This window comes from Corylus avellana, chromosome 3 (assembly GCF_965113065.1).
Source record: "Corylus avellana chromosome 3, dhCorAvel1.hap1.2, whole genome shotgun sequence".
NCBI lineage: Eukaryota > Viridiplantae > Streptophyta > Magnoliopsida > Fagales > Betulaceae > Corylus > Corylus avellana.
In genome coordinates, this window is record NC_142492.1 from 11,552,750 (window position 1) to 11,573,085 (window position 20,336).

The 20,336-nt window shown below is 36.4% G+C and overlaps 3 protein-coding genes across 3 annotated transcripts; 1 reads left to right on the top strand and 2 right to left on the bottom strand.

Annotated features, from left to right (window-relative positions):
• Window positions 1–2,941: 2,941 nt before the first annotated feature.
• On the bottom strand, window positions 2,942–7,710 carry LOC132175915 (Disease resistance protein (TIR-NBS class)). The gene is made up of 3 exons (XM_059588006.2): window positions 7,255–7,710; window positions 6,990–7,153; window positions 2,942–6,170 (listed from the first exon to the last, which is right to left on the bottom strand). Exon 3 carries the CDS (start codon window positions 6,101–6,103, stop codon window positions 3,104–3,106), a length of 3,000 nt encoding a protein of 999 aa, XP_059443989.2. The 5' UTR covers window positions 6,104–6,170; window positions 6,990–7,153; window positions 7,255–7,710; the 3' UTR covers window positions 2,942–3,103.
• Window positions 7,711–14,202: 6,492 nt separating this feature from the next.
• LOC132174335 (uncharacterized) lies at window positions 14,203–15,165 on the bottom strand. The gene is made up of 2 exons (XM_059586008.2): window positions 14,319–15,165; window positions 14,203–14,210 (listed from the first exon to the last, which is right to left on the bottom strand). Exons 1-2 carry the CDS (start codon window positions 15,163–15,165, stop codon window positions 14,203–14,205), a joined length of 855 nt encoding a protein of 284 aa, XP_059441991.2.
• A 3,403-nt stretch (window positions 15,166–18,568) lies between these two features.
• LOC148586785 (uncharacterized) lies at window positions 18,569–20,061 on the top strand. Its single transcript, XM_088514328.1, has 3 exons — window positions 18,569–18,743; window positions 18,806–19,083; window positions 19,363–20,061. The coding sequence occupies exons 1-3, from the start codon at window positions 18,569–18,571 to the stop codon at window positions 20,059–20,061; spliced, it is 1,152 nt and encodes a 383-aa protein (XP_088370454.1).
• The last annotated feature ends 275 nt before the right edge of the window (window positions 20,062–20,336 follow it).

Sequence of the window (20,336 nt, forward strand, 5' to 3'; positions counted from 1 at the left end):
GTAATTGACATAATAAATATCACATGAACTGACGTATTTTTTTTTTTTTTTTTTGTAACAATGAACTGACGTATTAGTTTGTAATAAACTTGTAATTAAAACAAAGCACCTCTTGCAGCACTCTTTATGAAAGCTAAGTAGACTTGCCATAATTCGCATTACTGCAAGTCTGTAATAATGGTAAAAGATGATAAGGCTGTCCAAAAGGCTTCTTTTGAGCTCTAAAGGTGTATGGGTTTTGAAGGATTGATGTGGTGGTTTGTTATTGCATTAATGTTGGTGGTGGCGGTTTGTTGTGTGTTTAATTTTTGAAAACAATTATGTTTTGCTTTTTGGTCTGCAGAAAGAAAACAGTTGGCTGATTGTCAATGCATGCAATTGTTTGGTTGAAAATGAAATGGTTTGCAAGAATATCAAGAATGGCCAGCCATTATCCAAAGGAGAAGAGAAATCCATTGTACCCTTTTTCTGCAAGGTTTAGAAATCACCTGCAAATGAGATCATCCCAACATGAAAGGAGTTTGCCACAAGCATTACCTATCAGTGATGAAATAAATATTATGCAGACTCCAATAGAACCTCCATGAAAGCCAAAAAAAAAAAAAAAAAAAAAAAAAAAAAAAGAACAATATTGCAAACTAAGAAGAGCCATGTTGTTCTATTAATGTAGACAGAATTCAGATACAGCTTTCTTGAACTTGATATTACCTGCTGGTTGTTCTCTCCTACAGCTGTGTATGGCTTCTTCACCCCTTCCCACCAAAGATTTCCAGCATCCAAGTGATTCATAAATGTTCCCAGAATGAAATGAAAATCAGTCCTGCTTTTGGCATAATTTATCACTCAAAAATATTTGAAACGTCTCCGGGTATATATTGACCATCTTGAATGCAAGAATTATCAAAATATTCAAGCATGTGATCAATGATCAGGTTACTGTGTAGAAGATATTTAGTTGAACAATATTTCAGGGGTGAAACAAAACTAAGAGTAAAGGAGTAAAGCCACCAGTCTCTTCTTCAGTAGCCTAAAAGAAGCAAATGAGATTAACTTGGAAAAAAATAATTAGCATAACATAGACCACCAATTACCATTTCCTTCTAGAACTACAGACCAACTTCAGTAAAAACAATTCACAGATTCTTTAACATCACCCCTAAGGAATACTGTAGTTTATGAGCAACCGATTTTTACACCGCGACTCATCTTTGCATTTGAAGGGATATTGCAAGACGTTACCGATGCAGAACTGCACAAACTTCAAAGACAATATGTAAGTTGTCATGGTAAGTCATAGGGAATCTAACAAGAAAACAACATAAGGTCCCAGAGTAAAGATGTGAAAAAAGAAATAAATGAAACCATAAAGAAATACCTCACAAGTATATCACTAGAAGCAACTAAAACAGCACAATTGTATGTTTTGCAATTTTCCTAGTGACATTTCATGCACACCCATGCTCCTAATCTCTCTATTAAAAAATTATACCTCTCAAGTATTGCCAACTCAGGTGAGTAAGGGGTAGGGGCTGAAGAACAGTTGGATGAACCAGCATATTTTGAACCTTCTCTAACATATCTTGATTTAATGCTATTTTACTCATTGACCAAATAAATTGCTGATATTGCTAAATTATGTTTAAATTCCTATTCTGACAATATAATATAAGTGTAAATGACCATCGTAGGATCACTTCTTCGCGTATCCATATTATTAAAAGTTGACCTGAAGTTTCCAAAATAAGCACAGCTTTGCAAGCACAGAGCAGTCTCCACATAAAGATCAGTATATGGAGATAACTCGCTTGCATTGCATTGAAAACTGCAGGAAAGATATGGCAAATGAGTAAATATTCAAAAGACGAACAAAGAACATTGATCATAACAAAAATTGATAACAAGAAGTCAACAATTGAGTTGAAAGATCTCAACTGTACCTGGCTAGTAAATCTAGACAATCTTTCTAATTTTGCTCCAGCTATCAGCAATTTATGATTTCTGAAATAAACCTGCATAAATCACTAGCAAAATTGTACCAGTACATTTTACACTTAGAATGTACTTGCATGAAAGACAGGTTTTTTTTATTAATCATTACCATTTGAGCAAATCTACTACGAATAAAATGCAAAAATCCCTGCTGTTAACTTTCCACCCCGTTCTGTTAAGCACAATGCTCAAGACATACAAAAATGTTGTCTGAAAAACAAAATAATGAGGCATTACAAAAGTTTCCTCATTTGTGTCAAACTGACTAGACTAGTATAGGTTTCTGGAGGTCGTGACTGCTTTTAATTTATCAAAATGTCCAAAAGTAACATGTTATCAAACAACTGTTTCTTCTTGTTATGAAAACTCCTGGAATCTGCAATACACTTCCCAATCTTACTTGAACAGGAAAATCAGCTGAAGCAATCAAGTTGCAAGTTAATTCACGAAATCCTAAGTTTGAAGTGCAGAAGCCAACATGTGCTATTGATGGTAAGGCTGTTCTTATAAAATATATGATTTAATTGCACACCACCAGTTCATGAATCTAAATAAGTCAAATGATAAGGATCCATCTACATGTGCGGACAATCCCTTAATAAGTGCTGATAGGAACAAAGTTAACTAGAAATGAGCAATTATACTGCAATCAGACGATCGATATTTCTGAATCATTACATATTATATCAAAAATAATGGAGGCTTAGTTGTAAGATAGATGCGATCATCAAGCTATAATAGTTTTCAGCCTCATTAATTTTGCAAGTGCCAATCAAATGGGCCTTATATCGCCACATACAAAACCATTAACTTGGTCTCCGTCTACCATTAAAGCCACAATTGAAAATGAAAAACCCAAATCTGCAACAGGTATCGGTTATACTATTGTTACTAAACTATTCAAAGAATGTATGGTAAGCATGTAAAACGAGAAAGACAAAAAAAAGGCCAATAATGTGATTCGCATTAATGTAACAAAAAGGGGAAAATTTAGAAATAGAAGGGCATCTAATTGAGAGTTAAATGGTATAGAAAATTCCTCCGAAAGTATAACAGTTTTATTTGCGACCTTTGTATAATTCTAGAGTAAACTTTGCTTACAGAAATATAGAATCTATGGTGAAGTATGAATTTGAACATTTGCAAGGAGCCTGGTCAGTTTGCTCAGAGTTTCACGAGCAGATATTGTATCTGGATGGTCTTCACCACAAATTGAAGTTCTAATAAAAACAGCCTTCCTAATTAGATCATCTCCTATATCAAATTGTCCCCCTCTTACCATTAGCTTGGCCCTAGTTTCTAGAATAGTGGCTCTGCATAGAGCCAATTCCTGCCAAAGGCAAGGATTCAACTGGGCACTAGTCTGGATGGGCCTCCAACAAAGTGATTTGTCCAACCATTTCTCAACTGGGGTAACAAATGCTTGGTCCGCTGCTTCCAAAGCATTGGTACATAGCCGCAGAAGTTCTAGAGCAGCACTGCACCGAGAGAATGTGATGAATGCGCGGATAGAAAGAGGCAAAACCACTTCTTTGACAAGGTATAGCAACTCTGACACCTTGAGCTCAACAACTACAGGGTCATGACCAAATCCAAACAGCAAGAAACATGCTGCCCAGATATGGTCGGAGTGCTGAGATATAGACCCACGACTGATTATAGCTTGAACCATTGCTTGTGCAGCTCCATTCTCTCCTCTTATGCGAGCATAAAGCTTGATCAGCTCATTGAAATGGATATAGCCTTGCTTTGTACTACTTCTTGCAATATTGAACCTCAACAACATGGAAGAAGCTTCTGCTCCTGATCTTTTGGTGTGTGATGAAGTTAAACCACAAGTTAAGGAATGCAATAAATTTTTCCATAATCGTTTTCCCCGATGCTTTTCGGGTATCTTGTGAGCAGCTACGGCTAATAAGAAAACTGGAATTGCAGCTGGTGCAAACCAACCACTTGCCTGGACCATTCTGGTTGCCAAGCTCCTAGGCCCATCAGCATGATCAAATATTGAGAAACATACCTCAAAGAGTTGCATAAGGAAGGCATTTCTCCTCAATGACTGTGTTTCCCGACTGCTCCACGACAAGTCCTTCATGGGCATTCTGTTAACAGTGTCCAACAGCCTACTTGGAGTTATAGGTAGCTCAGACAGAATTGCACCAGTAACAGCAAGCCCCAAGGTTAACCTTCCAACTTTCTCCTCAATAACTCTTAGGGCATCAATTTCTGCAATTGGGTAGTCTTTGACACTTCCCTGCATTAATGCCATTGCCTCAATGCCAGATAAGTATGAGAGTTTCATAGGTTCCAAGTTCATTACACGAGGAAGGCGTGTGGATATTATGATGTGGGTCTCTCCGCCAAAACGTGGAAGAAGATCCATTACAAGTTTGTGATCCCACCAATCCTTTTCACTCTCTAAGTTATCAATCACCACTAGAAATGGTATGCTTCTCATGAGCTCTTTGCGAACTCTAGAAATGGCTGCCTCTTCCTGTTCTTCAAAGCCCTTTATTCTGCTTTTCTCTGAGCAAGTTTCAACCCCCACATCAACTTCCAAAAATGACCAGAGATTCAGATAGTTCTGTCTGATATACCTGCTTTCCCCACCAACCCATAAAACCATCTTGTACCTCTGTTGATATCTGTAAGCAAATTCCAGAAGAAGCTCTGTCTTGCCAATTCCCGAGTCCCCTGACACACAAGCAATCCCCTTCCCATACAAAATCTTCATTGATTTTTTTCTCCTTGCATACCTTCCACCACCTTTAGACTTTTGTTGACGTTGCTTCTGAGAAAAACCACTACCTTCCATCTCAATCTCTTTTTCTGACTCCTTCCACACAACTGGTTCCTTTCCCTTTCGGCTGCCACTCTCAAATTGCCGTTCCCTCCGCCTGTCCTCCAATAAACTGCTCTTACTCCACCCAATTGTCAAATTCTTTCGCCTGGGTCTAGCTTTAAGTTCAAAATAATCTCTTTCTGAATCACCTGAAACATCACCAAAAAGTATAAATTCCAGCTCAGAAAGTTCTTTCTTGCGACCAATGAAATTCTCATTTCGAGGGAAAGGGAACTCATCTTTCTCTACCTTTTCTCTCCACTTAGTCAATCGCTCTACGACACTTCTCCTCCCTAACCTCGTCGCTAGTAGTGTGACAGTCCTTAATATGCAATCTCTCCAGTTACCATCCTGAGCTTCTAGTTTCCATTCATCAATACGAGAGAGGCTATGGACAGCCTCTTTCCACTCCTTCTCCAACCCTCCATACAAGACCCATAGCTCTCCGCCTAGTTTTTCCCACAGCTCTCCCCTCTTCTCAATTATGTCCCGGACAAGGCAATCGTCTGGACTCAAGTCAAAGAATATCGGCACCAAATTCTTCTTTCCTGAGAAAAACCGCAGCTCCTCAATAGTATATGGGTTCTTGAAAGACTTCCTCGTCAGAATTACAACCCCAAAAGAAGAAACATTCATGGCCTTCTCAACAATTCCATGTTTGCGGGAGTTCCTACATCGAGCTCTATCAGATACAAAGCAACTCATCCCTTGGATCTCCAGCTCTGCACGGAGCCAATTAGCAAACCTAAGCAAAGAAGGTTTACGTCCATGCAAACCTATGAACACATCACAGCTCCTCATTCTATTATAGGAAAGTGAAACTGAACTGGGAGTAAATGATGTTTGGTAGCTGCTTGTATGCTTTCTCTGCTTCTCTCCGTCCCAAGAATAACCGTTGCCATGGTCATGCCAGTAACTAGATGGGGTGCTGTTGGAGATGCTGGTTGAGGTACATACATGGTCAAACTTCTGGAAATCACCAGAATTGCAGGCAGCCTGGGTTGTTGACAAGTCTGACAATGTACTTCTGGCATTTTCCATATATTCAGGTTCCGGATTTCCTGAAATGCAACTAGGAGGAACAACACTTAAGTGAATGCTGTCACATGGAATGTCAGACCGTTTTGATTCGGATAAATGACTTGTTGGTGATCTTGGAGAGAAGAAGGGCGACTGATTCGCTGAAAAGAATGCTGACGATGATGATGACATATTCCGTAAAGTCATGGCTGTTAAGGAGCTGAACCTGGCGCTATCTTCCCCGGCTTCCATATTTACAAAATTTCCTGCTATCCAAAGATATCAAATCTCGTCCATGCACTAGTTATGGGGAGCCCTTCTGAAATAAAGAATATTATGCCTTTAGTCAGTCACACATCTTCCTAAAACGGTAGAAAGAACATAAAATGATAGTAAAATTGAAGACTCTTTCCATAATTATCATTTAAAACAGTTTAGAATCTCACATATTCATCCCAGCAAATAATTGCATAATAGGAATGGGAGACAAAAGTAATATTTCTCCACAGGGGAAAAAATGAAAAATTAAACCATAGAGTTACAAACAAGTATGAGAAAAAACTGGCAGCCTCAAAATTTACCTATATGGTTAACTCTACAAGTTGGGACTCCATCAATATCCTAGTAAGAAAATTGCACAATAACAATGGAAGAAAAAGATGTATATCTCTCAACATGGTTAAAAAATGAAATTCTAAAATCTACATGCTTGAAACAAGTATGAGCAAAAGTAGGCAGCCTCTAAATGTGCTAATATATGGTCAACTCCACCCCTCCCCCACCCCCCAAAATAATAAATAAAGGAAGAAAAGAATCAGAGAATTAAAACTTCAAAAACTATAACGGGTAGAAACAAAAGAATCGCAGCCATAACGCTTGCAAACTCATTATTCTGTGATCCATATGCCTAAGTCGAACAAAATATCCATCTATGAACAAAAGTGGGCCACCTACTGATTTGAACCAAACAAAAAAAAAAACCTATAAGGCCATCGGTGGAGTATGAAGTCATAATCTTTAGGGCATTATAGATCTAATGGGAAGCTTGAATGTGCAAAGGAGCTTTAAATAACGACCGACTTCTCAATTTAACAGAATATAATGACGCTTTCATGATAATTCAGATCTGAACACTTACTTGGCTTGAAATCACAGACATGGTCTCGGTAGATTCCATCCTTAGGCTTCAAAATCAAACCACCCAGTTCCTTGAAATGAATGAGAAGCCCAAAAAAAGTTCGTTTTTCGAGCAACCAAAATCTCTGAACGCTCGCTACAATCAGTAGAATGAAGTTAACCAACCTGCAGCGACAGAAACTGGCTTTATCAGGACACGTAATTACCAAAAGACACATAAACAGAAGTATATTACTACTGTATTGCTTTAAGCCAAAAGCCATGACCTTTCAATCAGACAGAGAAAGTTTTGACAGTGAGAAAGCCCTTGCTCTCAATGTGCAGCAGAAGAAAAGTGTCTTTACCGTTTGCAGGTAGACTTGAGAGAAAACCCATTTACAGGAAAAGGCTAGACAGAGTAAAGATTTGGTTGAAAATGAATGCAAAACTGGCTTTTACCTTTTTGAGAGAAACCCACAAAAGAAAAAAGAAAAAGAAAATATCTTTAGGCTTCAGACCCTCAAACCAGGTTTTTGAAAAAACAAAACTTTCTGCAAGTGACAATCCAAGTAAAACTTTGTGTATATCATTTTCGGTGTCTGAGAGGCTGAGAATTTGGTCTGGAAGGGAATTGGGACCCAAAGGACGGATCTGACGAGAGGCATGGTGGGTTAGGCTCAGTAGGCTCCACACCCATTTATACTACTGTGCAAGTCCAGAAAATCCACTGTGTTTTAGGCATTTTAGATTCACATTTTTTGAACCCTTTTGTTGGTTTTTTCTATTCACTGTATCTGTTGGGTTTTTAAGGTTTTACCAAAAGCTTTAGGTTTGTTTCACAAAGAAGGTCGTTTGCAAGGGTGTCGTACTATGTTGTACTTTTTTTCTAGTTTCCAAGTGCACAATCATTCATCACCATCTGATGAAATGATAAGCTTGTGAGTGATTTGAAAGATTCCATTTGGTTTTGCCTTTCTTTCTTTTCAATTCTTTGGTTCACTTACATGTAGTTGAATTAGTGGTGATATTGAAGTTATAAATCAGGTTAAACATAACCTAATACTTTGTTTGATATTTTGATGTAATATTTATTATGTCTAATGAAAGACATATGAAATTGATAAAAATAACTAAATGAAGCGATGTTTGTTAAAATTTTTGTTTTCTGTATCTCGTGAACGTGAACAAATGAGTAAGAAAGAGATTTTCCCGCGTTAAGACCTTTCAACCAACTCCATTTTTTATAAGCTCATATGATGACACGTTTTTACGGTAATTTTTTGTTTCTCAATTTGAGTATGGTCATCGATTTCTTATTAAATGAGATTGAGCTTTATAAATTATATTAAGAAACTTTAATTCTAGTGTGATTAATCCTGTTAAAGTAACCGCGGAAATATAACTAATGTTTTCCGTGAGTCGTTACACTTTATTCCTAATCTCTAGAAATATCAAACGTGAGTTCTAAGAATCAAAACGAGTTATATGTTTTTTTTTTGAAAGGGGAAGGGAAAATTCGAACTAGTGATCTCTGTTTCATGAGACGTGGTTTACAGCCGATTGAGCTATCTCTTGGGACCAAAATGAGCTATACGTTATGAAATGAAAAAAGACGTGGAAAAATTAAAACATAATCCCAAACAATCTATGCATAATTGGCATCATGTCAGTAAGGTTGTGTGTTTTATTTTAGTGTTAAGTCAAAACAAATAGGTTGGTGTTTCATAATCATGACTGCCTAATTAAGCTAAGCACGTAGGGTTAAGCACACCACATTAAATGATTCACCTTTTAATCTATGTCCTATGACCCTAAAGCCATTACATGGTAATAGAGCAACTTTAGTTCTATCATTCAATTCCTAGAACTGCCCCACCATTAGGGCTTAAAGCTACTTTTATTACCAATAAATGCAAATTTTAAAAATATATATATAATTTGCATTCTTTGTCGCTCTCATTGAATACACTCTTTTCACAAGTTTAGAGTTTGTTTGAGACTGCGTTAAGAAATATAATTTTTATCTATAAAAAAAGTCTCATTTTACAACTTCTTACCAAAGTAGTTTTAGATATTTTTAGAGAAATGCTGTTTAGGGTTATTATTGAACAAACTCATTTTTGTTTCGCACAACTTTTTATATACTAAAAGCTCTTGAGAAATAAATGTAGGTTTTTGTTGATGACTCATGAAAAAAAAAAAAAAAAAAAAAGTGGGGAGCAGTGTTTTTCAATGAGTATTTTCATACCTAAATTTTCAGGTATTGTAAGAGCATGTCTAGCAAACTCTTCGTACATCTATATTTAGTTATTATGAGTCATTTTAGTCATCTAGCAAATACTTTAAAATACATTATTTTCGTCTATTTTGATATAGTGAACTATAGTGCATTGAAGTTTTTTTTTTTTTTTAAAATATTTTTCTCTCCCCTATCTCCCACTCTATCAACTTCCACAATAAAAAAATACATTGAAAAAAATAATATTTAAAGAAAGTAGAGAGTTACGACGATAATCTGTTGAAGTTTATATTGAAAAACTAGTAGTTAAGATAAAAAAAAATAAAATGTGTATTTTGAGCAGCTAAAATAGTAATTATTGCTAGAAATGCTCTAAGTCAGAGAACCCTAAGATTTAACACCTGTGAGCATTTTTATAATTTGACTACTTAATATATGACTAACTTTTATAGGATGTCATGAAAAGAATAGTAGATATTGAAGTAATCGAGAGCACCGATTGGGAAAAATAATGACAAAGTATTAAACTGACGTGTGTCTTTAGAACATGTAAAAATTAAAAATGCATTTAATAATCACATATTTTAATAACAAGTATCAATTTAATAGGTTAAATTAAAGAACTTTTCTCAAGAAAACTTTGCTTAAACGAAAAAGAAGAAAAAAAGAAGAAGCATATTTACTTTAACATCTTATTCTTTTCCCTTATGGATGGGAGCTTAGCAAAAAGTTTGCCCGAGAAGATTTTGATGTTCTTGCTCAAATTTTTTTCTCCAGACAGAATCCGAGAAACTTTTTATTTATTAAATTAACCATTGTATTTAGTGTATATGATTCTCGCATATATTTTTACGTATTTTAAGATTTAATGTACACAGTAGTTTGAAGAAAAATCTTGTACTAGTTTTTTTTTTTTTTTTTTGTTATTGTTCTTGCTCTCGTTATTTTTTTGTACAAAACAAATTTATCATTGATTTTCATTCTCTCCAATATACCTCCACTTGTTAATATTTTTTTAGAGGGCATTTTTATTTTTTGTTCTGGTGTGACATAAAAGAAAAATAATCTTATGCTATGAGTATATATTAATAATTTCATTTAAATAAAAAATCAAAAAGCGTTATCAAACAAAACCCGTCATCAGCGATAGAGAGCATGGCGGATGAAGAAGCACACCAATTATTGGGTGTGAATGATAATACTGGAGTTTATCCACCCCTGAAATCATTGATGTAATAAAGATAACATCTCAATCCACCAAAGGACTGTTGAGTTGACTTAAAATCAAACTGGATTTGGCTCTTTCAACATCAGTCCAAAACACTCTTTTAGTACGACTAAAGGAGCACATGCTTCCATGTGACACCACACACAAAATGGATGGCCCTGATCTCTTCACATTCATGATTCTTCATCATATCAATGCCCTAGATTGCGACAGTTGTCTCACAAATAGAGAGAGATCTTTGGGTTTCAAATTTAGTTGACTACAAAGCCACAACTACCCCTACACCAATTGCCCTCATATTTTGTAGACACCACACAAGTATGTAAAGGCATCAACATATATATATATATATATATATATATATATATATTAAAAAAAAAAAAAACTTGTTTATTTTATTTTTTAATTTTTTAATGTTTGGTAGCTGCCCAAAGCCTCAAAGGACCAAAAAAGCTTTGGGCTCATTTGTTGGTGATTTTAAGGATTTTTTTTTTTTTTTTTGGTTGCTTTTTAGAGAAAAAATGAATAAATAAATAAAAGCATTAGCAAATAACCTAACAAATAAAAGTGTCGCAAAACACTTAAAACCACATTTGTATTTATGTCACATCACAACTATAAAAAAAAGAGTTACGAAACATGTCTATTCATAACATCAGAGCAAATAAATCCCACAACCCCCTCTATCAACCCGTCCTAATCTCGACCCTAAAAAACACAATGCTTTAATATATTTTCATTTTTTAAAATTTACAAACTTCTACTTATGCATAAAAACATAGATAAGAATCTCTCTTGCTATTAGACTGTCCAAATAACACCCAAAAATTTGAACAGCTTAAGAAAATGAGTTACAAAACTTGTCTATTCCTGACATCAAATCAAATAGATCCTACAACCCCCGCAATTAACCCGTCTTAATCTCAACCCTAGAATAGAGACTTGCAAGTGAAGTGGACCCAAAGGAATTGAAGGGTCTCAGCTATCACCATCCAAAACTTGTCCAATCAACTCAGTTACACATTTGTCCACTTTTGAGCAACAAAGCCAACTAATTAGACAATACATGGATGCATGTCGGATTCAACCTAACAAGAAAATAAAACGTATCTTCTGATGTAACTCCAAAGGCCAAGGGGGGGGTGGGTGGGGGCATCAGAAACAAAAACCCTAGGAGCAGATTTTTCAATTCTATTTGCTCTAAACACAAACAAAATACAACCCTCCAAGCGTGCTCCCCATATCACACCTGGAAAGTGTTTGTTAAAAGGTCACAGTGATGCAGCACAGTCTTCATTACTCATAACGAGGCCCATAACCTGGAAACCTGTCTGCCTTTTCTTTTTGGTTTTTTAAACTAACCATAGCCTGCCTGGCTACCTCATATACAACTATACAACTATATATATTTATAGAGGATCATAAAGCTTCTTGGCATTGGATTAGAAAACAACCTATAAATGAGGATCAATTTACTAGCAATTTCTTTTTTTTAAGTGTTGGTTTGCTTTAGCGGTTTCGAAATGTGTGATATGAAAGAATAATAATTTCAAAACGCAGTAAAGTATTAGACAAAAGCTGTAAAACGTGATTTTTAAAAATATAGTTAAATAATTTGATATTTGAAATCGTGCGCACTCACTTGTTTGTTACAGTTTGAATTTTCATTTTTTTCAAACGGATTCTTAAATGGGACACTTTTTGTGATTTTGTTTCAAAATATAATGACTACGATGAAAGCCCAATTAGAAATACCCGCTTCATGTAAAGAATAAAGTAATATTATAAACAACACTTTTACCCTACCACTATTTTACATTGTTAACGTAGATCTTTGATTTTTTTTTTTTTTTTAATAACTAATATAAAAGTTGATTAACACTATTAGGTTAGCAAAATTGAATAAAAATATGGTTTCTATCCATACTGGGAAAGAATATTGTTCTCAATCCTTTTTGCTCAAATGTTCATGTATTTAGTTGGACGACATGTGGACTTCAACTTTTTTTAATGAAGTTGAACATGACAATGCTTGGAAATATTGTATTGAATTGGCTAGAGTACTGGTCTTGTCCCTATAGACAATATTTAACTGTAAAAAGACTCCTATATAAGCTATGGGGGAGTTTGGTTAACTTGATTGAGGAGAATAAATCAAGAGATTAAGCATTGTATAGCAATTAGATTCTTTGCGATTAAGACACTTGTTTTTTTTATGTTTTATTATGAGCCAACAAATTCAATTCTAACTAAAACTGAACCCAAACGAAACCCAAAAACGAAAGGATGGACCGAGCTATGAACAATGTCTAATTTCCACCTTAAAAAAAAAAAGATTAAAAAAAAAAGTATAATTTCCTTACATTAATTAAAGCCATGAAATGGGTAAACTTTTTGCTATGTTGACTTGACCTTTTGCAAGAACAATTGATGGAAAATCAAATTCAAAATTACCATTGAGGATTCCTGGTCCATAGGAGTTGACAGAAAGTCTCATATAACGCCAAAGCCGTAGCAAATATTGGCTGGGTTTTGCAGCAAATCACACCATATTTTTAGCTTAATTAATTGATTGATTTCACATGAGCTGTCAACCCAGCAATTAAACTATAAAAAATTTGCTAATACACATATGCTTATAATAGGAGTCTTTAATCCCATTTTTTATTGGATTTTATTTTATTTTAAATTGATTAATCTATTAAACTTAAATTGATATGTTTTTTAGAGTTTAATAGACTGATTTCCTCTAACTCAATTTGAAAGAAAATTTTAAAATCACGTGATTAGTTTATTTTATGGTTCAGATTAAATTTTATAAATATAATGGTGTATGTGTTGTTACATTATGAATAAATTGCCACGTCATTTTTTTTTTTGAATAATTGTAGTTAGATATATATATATATATATATATATAAGAAAAGAATAACCATACTTTCCTTAAGATTGCACCAACAATTAATGAAATTAATTATATGCATTTTTTCATTGGATTATTTGGATTCTTGAAAGAGAAATATCGTTGATGAAGGGATTGAAAGCACATCTAATATGGGCTTCTTATTTTTGGCAAGCATAGAAAAGCAAAGCATTAGCATATCCATTGTGGAAATTTGAATTTAAACAAGGAGATTATTAAGGGGTTTATGAACTTTAAGTGTAGCTAATTAATGAAAGGATATAGATTTAAAAACTTGAGACTTTCAAGGGATTTTTTCATTATCATGGTGTTATGATAATAAGTTGTGTGGGATGCAGATATTTATTTCAAGGACAGTGAGGGATTGAGATCCCATAGAATTTTCTTTAAATTTGAAAATTTTAAATTCATAAATCACAGTCTCTCATCTCATCTAAACGTCTAAAATAAGCTATGTTTCAACATTTAATGAGGAAACATGACTTATTAAATTCCTTGATGGTAGCTTTGTCATTAAATGCTGAAACATCGCTTATTTTAGAGAAAATGATCCTTTCCATTTCAAATCTCCTCAATTTCCTTCATTTAGTGCATTTTGAAGGGTAGTGTTGTCCAAAAGTTTTAATGATGGTAGTGCATTTTCAAAATGCACTAAATTGAAGAAATTGAGGGAATTTAAAATGGAAATGATCATTTTCCCTTTTTTTTTTTTTTTTTTTTGAAGAAAAGCTGGTGCCTTGTATTTATGTTGAAAATGGCAAAGCAAAAATTTATGAACGGCTGAAATTTATAAATTTGAAAATTTAAAATTTAAAGAGAATTATAAGGGATTTCAATCCACTAATCTAAGAACCTAAACATTAATTTTTTTTAAACCCAAAGATGTTGAATGACACTTGTTACTTATTATTATTATTATTATTTTGAAGAAATCGCTTTTTCATTGACTTTAAAGTCATACACTGCAGGGCTAAAACCTCTGCATGCAAAGTCTCACGTATACAATCCGGGGGTTCATAAATCCACACCCTGCCCATCTCATTTTGCAAAGCCAAACTTGCAAGTATATGAGCCACTTTATTACCTTCCCTGCGAACGTACCCCAGTTCCCACGACGAGAAGGAACGTAGAGCTATACACAAATCTTCCGTGAGGAGTCCCGTTGCACTCTTATCAAGCAGCAGGGAATTCACAGCATCCACGACCACCTTCGCATCTCCCTCCAGTTGGACCTGCTTCATCCCCATCTTAGTGCACAACCGAACCGCCATAGTTTCGGCTAATGTTGGGTCCAAAAAACCCAATCGAGTCATACTTTTTGCCACCCACATTTTGCCTTGATGATCCCTTATAACAACCCCAAGACCCACACGGCCTGAGTGTTGATTAACGCCGGCATCCCAGTTGGCCTTAAACCACCCGATTGGAGGATTTTTCCAATTACATTGGGTAGGAGCGTCAGAAACAAACTCCTGCAGTACCACCTCATCCCACACCAGGTGAAACAGATTCACTGCCCTTGTGGCTTGCTGGATTAAAATGTTGGGATGTAGAAAATCACCACCGTGAATCATCTCATTTCGCCAAAGCCAAATGCGACGAGCAATATTTGCAAACTGAGCAAATTCCATCTGGTCGCAACTCTTCAGCATTCCCTCCACCACTTGAAGGAAAGACGGCCCTTCAAGACAGCTTTTCGGGAACTTAATACACCCAACACTCCAGACGTCCCTGGCCACAGGGCATTGCCATAGCACATGGTATGCTGTCTCCTCCGCTCTTTCACAGACTGGACAGTAAGAGTCCATAGTCACTTTCTTGGCCTAGAGATTTGCTTTTGTAGGTAAAATTTCATGACAGGTTCGCCAAAGGAAGTGTTTCTCCGTACTTGTAATTTTTTGTCGCCAAATAAATCTCCATACTCACTATGACGGACCCGAGAGGAGATCTCCGCCTAAGAAGCCGCTTCTCTCTCTTTTTCCAGGTGTTAAGCACTTATTACCGAAAAGAGCCCTTTTGCCGTTCCCCTCCATATAAGTTTATCGCCTTGGTCCGTGGTACTAAGAGGTACCGAAAGGATAGAGATAGACTCCTCTTGAGAGAATAACCTTTCCAATAATGCATAATCCCACCAGTTTGTGTATGCATCAATGAGTTGGCTAACCGTCGCATTCGGGTCAAGTATTGATGGAGGAGAGAGCACCATGTAAGTGGTAGGTCTAGGAAGCCACCTATCCTTCCATATGCGGACTGTTTTGCCATTTCCAACTCTCCATACTAAGCCATCGTTAACAAGATCACTAGCTCCCTGGATACTTCGCCATGCAAAGGAAGGCTAGTTGCCTAAAGACGCTTCAAGAACTGTACATGTCGGGTAGTACTTTGCCTTCATTATCCTTGCAATTAAGTTGTTCGGTGTTTTCCAAAGGCACCAAATCTGTTTTGCCAAAAGAGCTTTGTTAAAGCAAGCAAAGTCACGAAAACCCATACCTCATTGATTTTTAGAAAAACCCATCTTGCTCCAACTCATTCAATGGATTCTTTTCTCATTCGCTTGATGGCCCCAAAAAAATTAGTTGGAGGAAATTTCCTGCAAAAAGGAAATTTGTATCATTATTTCAATTAAAAGTTTGAGTTTGTAGCACTACAGTGCAATTTTTTTTAGAGAAATGTTATAGTGCAATAAAAAGACTATTTTTTTCCCATAAAAGTCATAGGTGGTAAGATGTTATAGGCCTCATCCGTAGTTGCTATGGTCCTACCCACTTATGGGCATATGGCATCTTGCCACCTACGACTTTTATGAGCCAAAAATGATCATTTTATTGCACTATAGCATATCTCATTTTTTTATGGCAATAGGTCTTTATTGCCTTAGTTTATGGGAAGTTGTAATTTATAATGAGAAATGTTATTTAGTATTTTTCTATCATTCTCTCATTTTTCATTTTTGAAAATCAACCATTAGATTTGTAGGACCCACACCTTCACTTATATGGGTTATACAAATTCAATGATTGATTTTCAAAAAATAGGATGAAGAAGAGTGAGAGAACACTAAATAACATAACTCATTTATAATTTATCGCAGAGTAAAGTTAACTCAGTTAATAGTTTATTTTCGAGTAGAGATATGAGTATCTCCAAGTCTATGTCTTTATATTTCTTTTATTATAGTTGTAGGTGATTAATGGCATGTTTGAGTGTGCGTTTGAGGGGCCTAAAAGTGTGTTTAATGCCATGTTTGGGTGGGCGTTTGAGGGGTCTAAAAGCATATTTAATACTTGTTGATACACAGTTTTTCGAGATGATGACGTGGCACGCCTGGAGGAGGTGTCGACAACTTCGAGGATGCTTCAGGCTACACACACAAAGAACAAACAGGATTAGAGCCCCTGGTTGTGTCCTGGCGGGGGAGCTCCAATGCCTAAGTTAGAATGTGAGGAAAGAATGTCTAAGGAATCAAAATTTTCAGAGCTAAGATTGCGCATACCTTTGATTGAAATTGAGACTTATATTTATAGGCATGGAGTAGAATTTGCTTCCCGTACGTCTTGGGATTCCTATCCCTAAATATTTGTTTCGCAGTTATTTGATAAGAGTAGAAATCCTGGGACAAGTGATAAGGTTTTCGTTTGAATGAGAAAACCTTTTGAATTTGAATAACTACTTATCCCGCTTGTATAGGGGTAATTTGTATGTGGACAGTCATTTATGCTGTAGAGATCTTTTTTGAAGGTGAGATGATGATCACTTGTGTTAGTTTGAATGTTTGCATATTCTTAGTTGTAAAATGATTGATCTACCCTTGGCTCTTGACTTCTTTGCTCCTGAGAAGTTGTGTCTCAGGTTCGGCATCCGACACCTACCAAGGAGTGGTCTCAGACTCTTGTTCGAGACCTCTTCAGTTTACGAAACCTCCTCAGGGAAAGTTTGTCCGAGGCCTTGTCGGGTATACCATTTTGCTTCAATTGGGCTTGGGACCCATTGGGCTTTAGGAGCTGATCCATGGCCCAACAATACTAAAAAAGTCTGTTTGAAAAAAAAAAGTATATGTTTGGTAAAAAAATTGAACAAAGTTTTCCTCTAAACTGGACTGGAGGAATTTCCTTCAACCTAGTCTATAAATGACATATGTCTATTTTTATAATAACATATGAGATGCACATAAGTTTTTAATAAGATTTATTTCTCAAAACCAAAGTGCCTTCATTCCAGGTCGTCTCATCACCGACAACATACTTGCTGCTTACGAGACTTTACACACAATAAATTCCCGTATGTGGGGAAAAGAAGGGTATGTGACAATCAAACTGGACATGAGTAAAGTCTACGACCGGGTGGACCGGTGGAGTGAAAATTTTTGGAGAAGGTTATGGAGAGGATGGGGTTTGATCATCAGTGGATTAGTCTGATAATGATGTGTGTCAGATCAGTACAATATGCGGTGATTGTAAATGGTACCCATGTGGGAAAAATCACTCCTTCATGTGGGATTAGACAAGGAGACCCCATATCTCCTTATCTATTCCTCTTATGTGCGGAGGTTCTCAGTTCTCTCCTAGTCCGAGCTAAGTGAGAAGGTTTTTTGACGGGGGTTTCAATTTCCAAGAGGGGCCCGCGGATAAACCACATTTTTTTTTTCGTGGATGACAGCCCTTTATTATGTAAGGCAAATGCGCAACACTGGCACCAGATGACTCAGATTTTGGAGATTTATGAAAAGGCATCGGGTTAGTGTCTGAATAGGGAGAAAACATCTCTTTTCTTCAGTCACAATACACCTGAGGAGGTGAAACAAGAGATCCTCACTCTCTCTGGAATTCCATTGACAAAACAATATGATCATTATTTGGGGTTGCCAGCTTTAGTGGACAAGTCGAAGACTAAAGCATTTGCCACGATAAAAGACAAGGTTTGGAAGAGATTGCAAGATTGGAAGCTGAAGTTTCTTTCTCAAGCAGGCAAGGAGATTTTGCTGAAAGCACTGATCCAAGGTATCCCAACTTACAGTATGAGTGTCTTTCTCCTCTTGAAAGGCCTCTATAAGGAGACTAACTCATTGATGCAAAATTTCCGGTGGGGTCATATGGAGAAAGGAAATTAGACTCACTGGATGAGCTGGAAAAAGATGGCCAAGTAGAAAAAAAAGGGTGGTATGGGTTTTAGTGATCTCACTTGTTTCAACCAAGCCCTACTTGCGAAATAATTATGGAGGCTCTTAAAATCCCTGGACTCTCTTACGGCAAGGATTATGAAGGCGAAGATTATTCGGGGTGCTCTGTCCTAGAGGCGCAGGTGGGAAAGACTTCCTCCTTTGCATGGAAGAGTATTAGTGGTTCCCGTGACCTAATACAAGAGGGGTTAATTTGGAGAATTGAAAATGGTGAGTCGGTGAAAATCTGGGGGGATAAGTGGATCCCTATTCCATCTACTTTTTCTATACAGTCCCAACCCAAAATATATTAGATGCACATGCCAAGGTGTGTGAGCTTGTTGACAAAGATACTTCTTGGTGGAATATGAAATTACTGGAAGATTTATTTAATAAGGATGAGATCCAGGCAATAAAGTCCATACCATTTTCGGGGACCAGTCAAAGAGATATACAGATTTGGAGAGCTACACCTAATGGCATCTTCAAGGTGCGAAGCGCCTACTACCTAGCAAGGGAGTGTGATTCTCAGCACATGCCTAAGAATTCTTTGAAAATTGGAGATACAGAGGTATGGAGTTGCATCTGGAAACTAAACCTCCCAAATGTAGCTAAGAATTTTAGCTGGAGGGCTTGCCACAATTTACTGCCCACAAAGGAGAACCTCTGTAAAAGAAAAGTTGTGGAAGACCCTTTGTGCCCAATTTGCAACTTGGAGGTGAAAACAATTTATCATATTATTTGGAACTACCCCTTGGCCCATGATGTTTGGGGAGCAAGCAATAGGGCTCTCCAAAAGAGCAATTTCCACGAAAAGGATTTTTTGGCTCTTGCAGATGGGATACTCTAGAAATTTGGGATTGAGGTGTTTACAATTTTTGTGGGACTGGCAAGAAAGATATGGCTTCAGCAGGACGAATTTGTACACGGGGGGATTTTCATTCACCCAAATGTTTTGATCAGAGAAACCATGCGAGGTAATGATGATTTTCAAAAGCCAAAAATGGAAGGGAAGCCAACCGTTTGTGAAAACCATGAGAACCAATGTGCATGTTGGAGAGCACCTGCAGTGGGATGGTATAAAGTCAACTCGGATGTGGGAATCGACAAGGAAAATGAAAGGGTGGGTGTGGGTGTTGTAGTAAGAGATTCTATGGGTAATGTGGTGGGAGCCAGGAGCGCCACAAAACCTAGTATTTTTGACCCTACATCTGCAGAGGCACTGGGAGCCCTTCATGCTTCATTTTTTTGCAAGGAATTGGGTATCCAAGATCTCATCATGGAGGGGGATGCGATGCAAGTTGTAAAGGAGATATCAAAAACAGGACCCAGTGGGATTAGATTCAGACACATCGTGGTTGACGTTAATGGTGTTCTTCAATCTCTATGTAGATGGCAATGTATTCATGTTTGTAGAGACATTAATATAGCAGCCCATAAACTGGCCAATATGGCTAAACAGGGTGTCATAGATAAAATTTGGATAAAGGAAAATATGGAATGTACATGTGATGTTCTTTTGAGGGAGCAATCTGCTTTACCTCTTTGATTAATATATCAAATATAATTATTCTTCAAATAATAATAATAATAAATTGTACATCTCATATGTTCATGAGACACATGTCATTTTTATAGACTAGGTTGAAGGAAATTCCTCCAAGCCCGTTTGGAGGAAAACTTTATCCAAAAAAATTGGAAAGCGCTTTTAAGAATCTAAAAAGCCTAAAAATGGCCAAAACACACTTTTAGCAAAAACTTAAAAATGAAGCTTTTGTCAAAAATTGATTTTTGACTTAAAACATATTTCTCAAATATAATCCC

Excerpts from the sequence above, each read along its gene's own strand:
- LOC132175915 (XM_059588006.2), bottom strand. The coding sequence starts at position 6,103 with ATGGAAGCCGGGGAAGATAGCGCCAGGTTCAGCTCCTTAACAGCCATG.
- LOC132174335 (XM_059586008.2), bottom strand. The coding sequence starts at position 15,165 with ATGGACTCTTACTGTCCAGTCTGTGAAAGAGCGGAGGAGACAGCATAC.
- LOC148586785 (XM_088514328.1), top strand. The coding sequence starts at position 18,569 with ATGGAGGCTCTTAAAATCCCTGGACTCTCTTACGGCAAGGATTATGAA. Across the intron at positions 18,744-18,805 it reads AATTTGGAGAATTGAAAATG|TCCCAACCCAAAATATATTA; the intron begins GTGAGTCGGTGA and ends TTTTCTATACAG. Across the intron at positions 19,084-19,362 it reads TGAAAATTGGAGATACAGAG|AAATTTGGGATTGAGGTGTT; the intron begins GTATGGAGTTGC and ends GGGATACTCTAG.